The 12,182-nt window shown below is 50.1% G+C and overlaps 1 protein-coding gene across 20 annotated transcripts in view; it reads left to right on the top strand.

Moving 5' to 3' along the window:
* Positions 1 to 12,182, top strand: part of GLT1D1 (glycosyltransferase 1 domain containing 1) — a 186,026-nt gene that overhangs the window by 3,791 nt on the left and 170,053 nt on the right. For 16 of the 20 annotated variants that reach the window (XR_009566406.1, XR_009566411.1, XR_009566412.1 and 13 more), the window contains exons 1-3: positions 8,273 to 8,408; positions 9,361 to 9,414; positions 10,585 to 10,775. The exons of 1 other annotated variant lie outside the window; for it this stretch is intronic. Coding sequence is in view for 3 of the 19 variants with exons in the window: in XM_060310568.1 (XP_060166551.1) it covers positions 10,639 to 10,775 (137 nt within the window). In the remaining 16 variants the exon portion in view is untranslated. Of the gene's footprint in view, positions 1 to 8,267; positions 8,409 to 9,360; positions 9,415 to 10,584; positions 10,781 to 12,182 lie in introns of those variants that run through there. 3 more of the 20 variants (XM_060310566.2, XM_030859972.3, XM_060310569.2) reach the window with 3 other exon arrangements.

Here is a 12,182-nt window from a genome sequence, read left to right on the forward strand (position 1 = left end):
AGAATCAGAGGGCTTCCCTGGTGGCGCAGTGGTTGAGAGTCCGCCTGCCGACGCGGGGGACGCGGGTTCGTGCCCCGGTCCGGGAAGACCCCACATGCCGCGGAGCAGCTGGGCCCGTGAGCCATGGCCGCTGAGCCTGCATGTCCGGAGCCTGTGCTCTGCAGCGGGAGAGGCCACAACGGTGAGAGGCCCGCATGGCCGCTGAGCCTGCGCGTCTGGAGCCTCTGCTCCGCAGCAGGAGAGGCCACAAGAGGCCACAACGGTGAGAGGCCCGCATACCGCAAAAAAAAAAAAAAAAAGATGTCACATAACAAAAGATAGTAAATTTGACATTGTTTAAGCCACTGTGTTGGATTTTCCGTTACGTGTAGCCCCAAACCACCTATTGTGATTCGATCAAAAAGTGGGAAAATAAAAAATATAAGGGGAGGGCAGCCTGATATTTCTCCCTACACACACAGCCCAATTCGCTCTTAGAGTTTTCTCTCAGAAAACCGCTCGCAGGCTCTAGAGACCAGACTTCAGTAATTGTGGCATGTGGGCTCAGTAGTTGTGGCTTGCGGGCTCTAGAGCGCAGGCTCAGTAGTTGCGGCTCGTGGGCTCAGTAGTTGTGGCGTGTGGGCTCTAGAGCTCAGGCTCAGTAGTTGTGGCTCATTGGCTTACTTGCTCCGCAGCATGTGGGATCTTCCCGGATCAGGGCTCGAACCCGTGTCCCCTGCATCGGCAGGCGGATTCGTAACCACGGTGCCACCAGGGAAGCCCTCTTAGAGTTTCTGCCTGGCCCCTGTGATCAGTGAGCTTGCAGCCTGTGTACTAAGCCCCAAGAATTGAATACTTAAAAGAACTGATAGTTGATGTATGTTGAGTGTCACCACTTTGTTGGGTATACTTGTGATACACCCCCTGTTCCTGAAAGTAGTTGTGTGAGTCTCTCCCATGCACCTAAAATAATCAAGTAAATAAAAGACTTAACTCACACAGCAGGCGTCCAGGGATAGGTGACACCGTCTTATCAAGTTTTACAGGGGGCCTCTTTGCCTCCAGGGCCCTCTGGGAAAGAGGACCTTACTGCAGGTATGCTTGTGATGTGGACTAGAACTGGAAATGCGCCGTTTGCTCAAAACCCAGGGCCCTTGCTTCTCCGCCGTCACCCTGTCCCCTATGCCTTTCTCAGAGCAGAACTCAGAGAAGATGCTCTCTGATGGGAGGTATTCAGAAAGCACCCAAGGTTGAGGACATTTCAGGGGCTGCCCAATTTCTCTTTTTTCATGATATTTCTGCTTCTCATTTCACATCTGCATGGCTCAGCCCTTGCGACCAGACCGTGGCATGTGCCTACTCACAGTTTCAGCTTCCTCAAAATGCTGGTTTACAGATAGTCATCATGGATTTTCTCCACCTCCACACATCACTCGCTCGATCCACAAACGGCTGAACACCTTCCCCACATGTCGTGATGGCTCATTGTCGGCGCTCACGGCCAGTGCTTCTGCTTTTCTGTGTCCCAGTTCCCTGCAGAGGGACTTAAGCCCAGCTCACCTGTGTGCATCAGGCCATGGCATAGGTCATTAGCTAAGGTCGCAGGCCATGTCATCGGTCTTTCGACTCTCCTCAGGTATGGAAAGTTGTCAGAAATTCTATTTATCGCAGGGAGTCCCTATTGCGATAGTTCTATCTGGCTGGGGATAATCTAGGTAGAAGCAGAAAGCAGAAGGACTAAAAACGGAGCCAACCAATGGAATGGAGTCAAGTCTTGTTTTCTGGAGCCCAAAGCAACGCCATACCAACCTGCCTTTGTGAGAATGAATTCAGCTTTCAGGATGACCTGTGTTTTATTTTTACAGAAGACGTGAGAGCATGTGACCAGGAAGATGGGTTTTGATTTGACTTTTTTGAAGCACTCGCTTTATTTGACCTTTGGAGTAGCAACCTCTGCTTCTTGGGTTCTTTTCCCTCCTGGGTTTTAAAGACCTACAAGACATCTGCCGAAGTCGGGCATTCACAGATTAAAAAAGGGAGGTATAAGAGGGAGTGAGAGAGTTAAGTGAAAGAAAGTGAACTTCTGTTTCTTCCTATTTGAAGTACAAGATGTGAACAAATGTGGGACCACGCCTAACCATTCTCTTTTAACTACCACTTTAAAAAAATTCCTTATAAATATCTTAATTTATGTTGCAATCATAAAATAGATAATTGGTACTTATAAGTGTATTTATTTTGAAAATTAGGCCTTACAGGAAAGATCAGTGGAGATGAATCCAAAGGATAAAAATTGAAGCACATACATAAAATAATTCATCATGTGATAATTAAAGGCATTTCCAGACCCATGGGGAAAAGAATGGATTATTCAATAAATTCTGTTGGAAGAAAGTAAATGTGGGGAAAATTGGCTTCACATATTGTACTGACATAAATTCCAGACGGATAAAATATTATCATGGACAAATCGAAAAGATAAAAGCGTTAAGAGAAAACTGGGCAAATATAAAATCTCAGGGAGGGGAATGCTTTTCTAAGTCTAACACTAAAGCCATAAAGGAAAAGTTAATTGATTTGACTCCATAAAGGTATAAAACTTACTGTAAAAAAGAAAAGAACCATTGCAGTTAACAGCAAACAAACTGAAAAAAAAAATTGAAATACATATGACAAAGTTGCTGTCCTGTTTTATAGAGTTCTTTGGAATCTTATGAAATGTATTGGATAAGCATCCCGTAAATAAAATTGGCAAAGTGAATGTCCAGGCATTATATGGGGAAGAGCTATCCCTTGGGCCTAGTCAGCATCTATTCCTCCTCTGGTAAGAGAACCTGGATATTCTAGGGAAATCAGTGCTCCCTCTGGTTCAGGTGGGACTGGCTGGTCCCCTAGGCTAGGAATGGTCGTGTGACCTAAGCCCATCCAATCAGCAGTAGTCCATCTATTGCACTACAGCGGCTGGTTCAAAGATGGACATGCGACCCAAATTGGTTTAATCAGAGCTAACCCCATGACTTATTCTGGAGTAACCAGGAAGAAACATTCCTCTTCCTGCTAGATTTGGAATTATAAAGATACAAGCCTGGAGTTGCTGGGGACCATCTTGTGAAACCCAAGAATTAAGCAACCCAGAAGAAGGTTGAAATGAAGTGAGGAAGCCCTTGTTTCAAAATGACATTTTCTAGGTCTTGGTTCTGACCCTGGCTTAAAGTAGCTTCCCGCCCCACCCTGGACATTTCAACTGTGAGCCCATAAATTCTCATTTTGATTAAGCAAGAGTGACTTTCTGTCATCTGCAATTGAAAAATCCCCAGCTAATACAAGCAATACATACATATGCCTGCACAGAGAGAGAAAAGAAAAAATACAATGCCCTTCAGGAAAAAAAATCAAATTTCACCGATGATTAAAAATGCAAAAAGAGGGATGCTTTGTCACTTGAATGGAGAAATACCCAGTGTTCGCAGTGTTTTGGTAGATGAGTGTGCGTGTAAATGACCAATGCAGAGTTACATTGTACGACTGTTCTGGAGGACAATTAGTCACTTGTATGAAAACCACATTTGCCTACACTTTGAAAGTGCAATTCCATTTCTGGGAACTTAAGAATGTGCGCAGAGACTTAGATATAAAATGTTCATTGCAGTGTTGCTTAAAATAGCAAAAAGATTAGAAACAGCAAAGATACACAATAAGAAGACATTGGTTAAATAAATTACAGTGCTTGCATACACTGGAATGTTATGTAGTTACTCACATGATACTGTAGAAGTAGGTTCTGAGAAGTATTGCTGATATGTCATTGTATTAGTTTTCTGTGCTGTGTAACAAATGACCCCAGCCTTAGCAGCTCAAACAACAGGCACCTATTATCTGGCAGCTCTGCAGTTCGGGAGACTGGGCATGCCTGACTGGGTTCTCCGCTCCGGGTCTCACAAAGCTGACAGCGAGGTGTGGATTGGGGCTGAGATCTCACCTAGAGCTCTTTCCAGCTCCTGTGCTTGTGGCCAAGTGTAGTTCCTTGAGGTCGGGGGGTTAGGGGGGCCCATCTCATGCTAGCTAGCAGTTGGGGGCTGCTCTCAGCCCCTCGTACCTGCCAGTACTCCTTGTCACGCAGCCCCCCTTTATCCCCAAAGCCAGCAAGAGAGAATCTCCCTGACATCGTATCCTCTCTCATACTTTGCATCTTTCCAACATCAGGAAATGTCCAGTCCCTTTAAAGAAACAGCTCTTGGGTTTGACTCACCCTGCATACGGAGGGCAACTGATTTGGGAATTGAATCACTTCTGCAAATTCTCTTCACAGCACCAACTGGATGGGTGTTTGAACTGGAAGAAGGTGTAAAACAGGAGGTGGGAAATCTTGGGGGCCAAGTTAGAATTTTGCCCATCACAATTGCAAAAAGAGCAGTTACTCCCCCCCCACAAAGTGTAGAGTGTTCCTATTTTTTTGTAACAATCACACACAAAAAACAGGATAAAAGTCAACAACTGAGTCCAAAAGAGAGCCAAAGAATCATAGTAAAGAAGTCGCATTGCCTGTGTTACTTTGGGAGGTCTCCTGCTTCCTGTGTCTCAGTTTGCTCATCTGCAAAGTGGTGAGAACCATAGTGCCTACCGTCTAGGACTGGGGGCGGGGGGGACTGAGGAGTATGGCAGAGTGCTTAGAACAGTGCCAAGCACAGGTGAGCACCACTACTACGATGATTATTTGTGAAGTCTGGAAAAACTTGAAACCAAAGTGTTTATAGCCTTTTTCTCAGATAGTGGGATGGTGTGTGATTTTAAAATTCTGTTTTGTTTATCTGTATGGCTATGTAACAAAACTTGGTTATGTAATAAAAGTTAATTGAAATTTTTAAAGATTAACTATGGGCCTCTGCAAATAACAGGTTGTTACTGGAAGCAGTTAGAACATCTTCCCTTTAGTAAACCTCCAATGTGCACAGAATTGGACTTGTGTCTCTTCCGTAATTAGAAATAGGAAGCCTTATAGCTGCACCAAATGCTGTCAGACTCACTGTCTCGTTCAGCAGTGCTGAGAATCTTTGGGGAGAGCATCCTCCTGCCGAAAAGTTATGAAATGAGTCTGCGCAGCTGTCAGAACAGCAGTGGGAATCACAGGCCTGCTTTCTTGCCCGAAGCTCAAGGGAAAATCACTCACTCCCGGTTGACTTCCACATGTTCATTAAACGACACTGGAGGGAACTAGTTACTTTCAGACCAACAGCTTTGTTCTTTTGCATTTGGTCACTTTCAAGTGCTGTCAGTGAAAGCCAGAAAAAGGAAACATAACCAGTGCACTTAAACCACAGTTCAGTTCTGCATGTATCTTTTTTTTTTTTTATGAAGATCTCTCTCTGTCTCTGTCTCTGTCTCTGTCACACACACACACAGCATTTGTAGTTCTCAGTACTATGGAGAGGAATGATGGTGCAAAGATGGAAAACTCTGATGGAAATAAGCAGAATGCCTCACTTGTTAATATCATGAAAGGAAAAAAAAGAGAGAAAGATGTCAAGTGTTGCTTTTTTTTTTTTTTTTTTTGGCTGCACCACGTGGATTGCAGGATCTTAGTTCCCGGATCAGGGATGGAACCCAGGCCCTCGGCAGTGAGAGCGCAGAATCTTAACCACTGGACCTACAGGGAATTCCCCTGAAGTGTTGATTTTTATCACAGACCCATTTCTAAAGTCAATATGCCCACAGTGCCCTCCCTTGAAAACACTATCACTTTTATACAGGGTAGATAATTTTCCCTGGTGCTAGGAACTAAAGAGATGGTCTGAGCAAACACTATGATCAAAGGAAAAACACATTTTTGTCTACAAATATTTTAAGACCCTTATGTTAGAAGCATCTGGAGAAATCTCCTAAGAGATGACAACAACCTTTTCTGTTCCACTGCCCCCCCGTAATTATTTCTACATTATTGAATAATAACACAGTTGTCTTCGTACTCTTTTATATTACCTATTTGGGAGAATCATAAAGGACTTCATCAAAATGAACTAATTAACTATGATACTGTTTATAGTTCTTATTTTCCAAATGGGTAAACGGAAGCCATGAAAGGATAAAGTTATGGGCCCCCAAAGATATGTCAGAATCTCTGACCGTATGGAACTGGTGTGTTCCAGAAAAATCGAATAAAAGCCAGTTTCAGCCCAGAAAATCCTATTGTGGCAGCACTGACTTTCACTAAAGAAAAATCAGGAATGCACTCTCATGGGAATAAAATCTCACAACAGCAAATTCAGTGGTTTTATTTAATCCAACAAACATCTATTGAGGGCCTTCCCAGTGCAGGATGTTGTCCCCAGCAAGCGGAGGTTAGAGCTGTAAGTGAGCTCAGGACCAGGGTGAGGGGTGGGCTGACCACTCCCTGATCACGAAACAGAATATGGGGTCAGTACAGAAGGGACAGAGAGTGTGGGGGGGAGGGGGAGGGCGTGTGTGGAGAATAGTCCCAGATGAGTCACTGGGGGCCTTCATACACGCTGCCATCTGTGAAAGGGGACTCTGAAGTGGATTGAATGGTAGCCCTGAAAAAGATAATGTCCACATCCTAGTCCACCATTTTATTCAGGGTGGCAAGGTACCCAGCTAACAGACTGTATTTCCCAGCTGCCTTGGGTGGAAGATGTGGTCATGTGCACAGTAAGATAAAGTCACAGAGGCAGTGTGTAATTCCAGGAGGGGCCCTTAAAATGAAATGCACCATTTTGCCCTTCCTTCTTGCTGGCCTGTAATGTGAATGTGATGGGTGGAGCTCTGGCAGTCACATTGCACCTAGAGGCCATCTTAAGAATAAAGGCCAGGGACTTCCCTGGTAGCGCAGTGGTTAAGAATCCGCCTGCCAATGCAGGGGACATGGGTCCGAGCCCTGGTCTGGGAAGATCCCACATGCCATGGAGCAACTAAGCCTGAGCGCCACAACTACTGAGCCTGCGAGCCGCAACTACTGAGCCCACATGCCACAACTACTGAAGCCCGCGTGCTCTAGAGCCCCTGCTCCACAACAAGAGAAGCCACCGCAATGAGAAGCCTGCGCACCACAACGAAGGGTAGCCCCCGCTTGCGGCAACTAAAGAAAGCCCAGGCGCAGAAACGAAGACCCAACGCAGCCATAAATAAATAAATAAATAATTTAAATAAATAATAAAGGCCAAACAAGACCATGCTGGAGAAGAAAGAGAGAGGTCTCTGTCCCTGGTGACTATGGAGCCAAGATATAAACTTCAACTTCTTCTAACAGCAGGAATACAGATTGAGCTCACAAAGGAATTGAAATGCACTTACAACCACTGTGGTAAACTGGGGAGCTCAGGTCCCATCTGTTAAGCAAGGAGGCCACCTGACTGAGGGGGCTTAAATGCCCAGATTCTTCCTTAAACCAAAACCTGAGCTGTAAATGCCTCAAGATTACAGAATCGAAACCTAAAGACAACCAATCACAAAGAGGCAACTAGACTTTCAGCAGTAGCCAATCAAAGATTGCCTTGCTTTGCTTATGCCTTCAGGTATAAAAGCCTCACCGCAGCTCCTGTTTGGGGGCCCTCCGGCCACTTCCGGCTCTGTGCTACCCAGTTGGAGTAAACTTGTGCTCTAACTAAAACTTTAAATAGCCCTCAGTTTCTCTCAGCACTTCCGAAGGGGCACCTGCTTCTTAGCTCTGTGTACTGTGGGAAAGGTGGTTGCTATTGCCCCATCTCTCGTTTTCAAGACATCCGGAAATCCCTGGTGGTGGCCCCACGGGAGTGGACACTGCTCACCCTGGTCCCCTTGGGAGTCCACCCATGGCCTCCTCTGGTCCCTGTGGCAGGGAATCGGCCATCGCCCCTGGTGCCGACCACCATGGAAAGGGACCCGCGGACCCCTGGTGCCCATGGCAGCAGCGCGCAGCCACCCTGGTCCCTCTGAGTGTGTGTGTGTGTGTGTGTGTGTGGTGGGGAGCCTGTGGCCAGCCCTGGTCCCTGTGGCAGAGGATTGTGGCCACCCACCCCTTGTCTCTGTGCGAAGGGACCCGAAATCACCTCTGGTGACAGCCCCCATGGAAGCAGACCTGCGGCCGCTCCGGGAACCCCTATGGGAGTCCCTTCTGGTTCCCTTGGAGGGGACCCAGGGATCCCCTGCCGCTGGTCCCGTGGGAGGGGCCCCGCCCCCAGTCCCCCACCCGCCCCGGACACGCCCCCCCGCCGCCGCCCCGCGCGCCCCTGAGCCCCGGAACTGGCGAGCGCGGGCACAGCCTGGGGAGCGGCGGGCGGGCTGACGGACCCCGGCCGCCCCGGCCCGCGTCCCCGCCCCGCCCCGGGCCCGGCCTTGGCGGGCGGTGGACGGCCGGGCGGCGGCGGCACCATGCGGCTCCTGTTCCTGGCGGTGCTCCGGCGGCACACGGGCAACGCCATCACGGCCCAGCGCGTCCGGTAGGTGCGGCGGCGGCCCGGGTCCCGGCGGGGGCACCGGCCGGGGGCGCGGGGGTCGGCCCGGCTTCCCCGAACCGCGCGCCCAAACGGACCGGCCAGAGGGTGCGGGGCCCGGGGTAGCGCGGGGCGGCGAGGGGCGCGTGTCTGACTCCGGCGCGGGTGCCCGGGACCTGCCCGGCGCTGCGGTCCTAACGCTCCCCCGAGGCCGCTCGGCCGCTGACGCCGTGGAAAGGTATCCAGGTGCCCGGCGCCTGGGCGGCCCCGCGAGGCAGGCCTCAGCGCGGCGGAGGCTGCTCGGCGTTCTGCGGGCGCATCTCGGCGCGGCCGTCTTCACGGACGCTCCGTATTGATCGATCGTGAGCGCCCTAGGTTTGGGGAGGCGGCGACGGAATGCGAAGTCAGGGCTTCGGGACAAGGCACGTTTGCGGGGACGGGAGAGAAAGAATACAAACACATGGGTATAAATATACAGTGATACCTATAGATCCGTGTACACACACCCGTGAGGGCCGCTTGTGCGCGTGCGCTGTTTTAGGCGGGATGCTCCGGGGAGGCCTCCTTCTTAGAGTGACGTTTGCGCAGCATCCTGGGTGCGACGAGGGTCCCTTGAAGCTGGGGTGGCCTGGCGGGGTGGGGGTGGGAGTAGGGGTGGACCAGGATTTCCAGGCAGAAGGCGCAGCAAAAGTGCAAACCAGTGTTACTGGACCTGCCATCCAAAGTAACCTTTCCTTGGACTGCCCTGGCGGTCCAGTGGTTAAGACTCTAAGCTTCAACTGCAGGGGGCACGGGTTCAATCCCTGGTCGGGGAACTAAGATCCCGCGTGCCTGCGAAGTGTGGCGAAAAAACAAAACAAAAAACCCCACAAGGTAGCCTTCCCTCTTCCCCTCAGCCATTTCCACGTTCCCCATCTCCTTGCTTGGTTCTCTTCTTAACATTTGTTTTTTCCTGCAGTTATCTTGTTTTCTAGGTTTATTCCTCCACTTTTTCTCTTCTCCCTGCTGGAAGGTAAGTCCCCAGGGCAGGGAGGGAGCTGATTAGTGCCTGCAGTTTCATAGCAGCTTTTTTTTTTTTTTTTTTTTTACGCAAACTGACTTGCTTCATGAAATTTCTCAATTGACTTCCCCTCTGTGGGCCTTCTTCCTCATCATCCAAATGAGTGATTGCGGCCACACCTCCCCTTTCACGTCCTGTTCTCCTAAAGAGCAGCAGCGACAGGATACATCAGTCTTCGGAAGTTTACGGTTAGGTTTTTCCCATGAGGATTTTCACTGCACAGGTTTATCTTAAGTCAGTGGCACCTGCTATCACTCATTTGGAAGGCAGCTATGCTCACCACTGTTTATTTATTTATTTTTTGGTCGTGTGGCATGCGGGATCTTAATTCCCCCACCAGGGATCGAACCCCTGCCCCCTGCCGTGGAAGTGCAGAGTCTTAACCACTGGACCGCCAGGGAAGTCCCAGCTGTCACCCATTTGGACATAAACAGCCAGGAGGCACATGGTGGTCTCTGCCCTCATGGAGCACGTTCCAGTGGGGGGGAGAGAGACTGCAGGATGGTGACTGGGGCTGTGGCTTCAGAGGAGGACTCTCTGAGGAGGTGACATCCAGGCCAAGACCCCAGTGACAGAAGGAGGCAGCCACTCAAGGATCTGGAAGGATGGATGGTGGCCCTGGGACAGAGTAACAGCACGGATACAGGTCCTGGGGTCAGAGCAAGCTTGACAGGCTTGAGAAACAGAAAGAATCCATGCTCTCTGGCCTACGGCAAGGAAAGGAGGTCAGAGAGAGAGGGGCCAGTCCAGCAGAGCCTGCACCCATAGTTTATGCTGTGGAAACTAGCGAGAACATCCATTATTTAACACTGCACCCCTCGCTCGAGCTGTCCACCGGAGCCCCAATCTTCCAAAGGCTTGCAGCCACCCAAGGGCCCTCAGGGGAGCCAGGCGGGCACTTCCACGGACATTCAGCAGGGTGCAGTGCCCTTTAGTTACTTTGTTCTTTGTCTTCCTGGCTGTGCATGACGCAGAATAAAGATTGTTCTTTGTGCTTTGCTCTGTCTTCAGAGCCAGGCTTTAGTCTCCCCTTCACTCAGGAAGGATGGCTGGGGGTGGGGGGGAAGAAAAAGGGAAAAGCGGAAGTTGCTGGAAGACATCTTCTGTCTTGTGAAAGCCTAGGTTCCTTGAGGAGAGGATGCTCGGTCTCCTGAAGGGGAGGGCAGGGAGGTTTCCATGGTGACAGACTTCCCTGGGAGCCAATTACCAGGAAGCAGTGAGAACCAGAGGAGCTCCTCAAACGTTCTCTGTGGAAGACCCCTGCGACCCTCAAGGGACCTGGGCAGCAGCGGAGGGAGCCTCCCCTCAAATGAGTAAGGTCGGGGTCCTCATCAGTCTCGCAGGGGAGGGTGTCTGAGTTAATTAAGAAGAGACTTACAAAAAGAAGAAATGAGTCTGTTCTTGCACACTCAAGCTTGTAGTTGTGAATGAACACCCAATACATAAATAGCGGTGCTGGCTTGTGATGGGCACATCTGTACAGGACTGGACGTGTAGGATGCTCTGGGGAACCACCCCAGGCTAGACGTGGGATGGTTCAGGCATCGCAAACTGGTAGAAGGACACAGGCTCTGGAGCAGACCTCCTGCCTTCACAAGGCGGCTTCCCTGCTTAAAATCCCTAAGGTCTAAGCCAGGTTAAATGATTGCAGCTCAGACCTGCCACAGAGGCTTGTTCTCAGGATCAAATAGGAGTTCATACATTTTCAGTGTTTGAACCAGGCCTGGTGCTCAGTATGCACTTAACAAACGTGGGCTCTTCGTCAGAACATGAACCTGAGTTGGCGAGGCAGGGAAGGGTTAGTGTTTGGGCGGGTGTCTCAGGCAGAGGGGCAGCAGGCAGGATGTGGGCAAGAGCAGATCCCTTCCCAAACTGAGTTGTGCAAACTTAGCAGTATAGAATGTTCTAGGTCAGTGATTCTCCATGGGAGCAGAGGCCAAGAGAATGTGCAGAGGAGGAAGGAGTGATTCTGCCCCCCGGGGACATGGAGTAGTACATGGAGACATTTTTGTTGTCACAACTGGGGGTGACGGGCTCCTGGCATCCAGTGGGTAGAGGCCAGGCGTGCAGCCACACACCCTGCAATGCACAGAACAGCCCCACGACAAAGACTGAACGAGCTCAAATGTCAGTGGTACCGAGGCTGACAAACCCCGCCCTCGGGGGAGCCTGCAGACGTGGCCGAGAGTCAGGTAGGATGCGCGTCACAAGGACCTGCAGTTTTGTGTCAGGCGTGGGGTGCAACCACGAAACGCTCTCAGGTTCATATGTCACCGAAGGTGGTCTGGGCTGCAGCCTGAAGGGTAGATCAGGATGGTGGCAGAGGAGATGCCATTTGGAGGTCACATATTTAAGAAGTGAAACGCACAGGGCTTGGCAATTGAATATGGAGAGTGTCGAACGACAGATCGAATACAGTTTAGTAATGACGCTGATGCCCCTTATTCAAGGGAAAGCAGCCCATGGATTGGGGGGCACCGCGCCTCCCAAGCAGCCTGGCCCTCTTCTGAGGGATGTTGGCCGAGAGCGACTTTTATAGAATCTCAGAAGCAACAACGTGGAAACAGGGCATGACTGGCCGGGCCATCGGGGGTTCCCTTACAAGGCAGCAGGCCCTATTTTTCTAGGGTCAGAGACCACGCCGGAGATGATCAGAGCATCGTGACTGATCCGTATTGTTTCCTCGACCACGAGGCCCGTCCTGGGCACAGACTGACGTA

This window comes from Globicephala melas, chromosome 13, assembly GCF_963455315.2.
Source record: "Globicephala melas chromosome 13, mGloMel1.2, whole genome shotgun sequence".
In the NCBI taxonomy this organism is placed as follows: Eukaryota; Metazoa; Chordata; class Mammalia; order Artiodactyla; family Delphinidae; genus Globicephala; species Globicephala melas.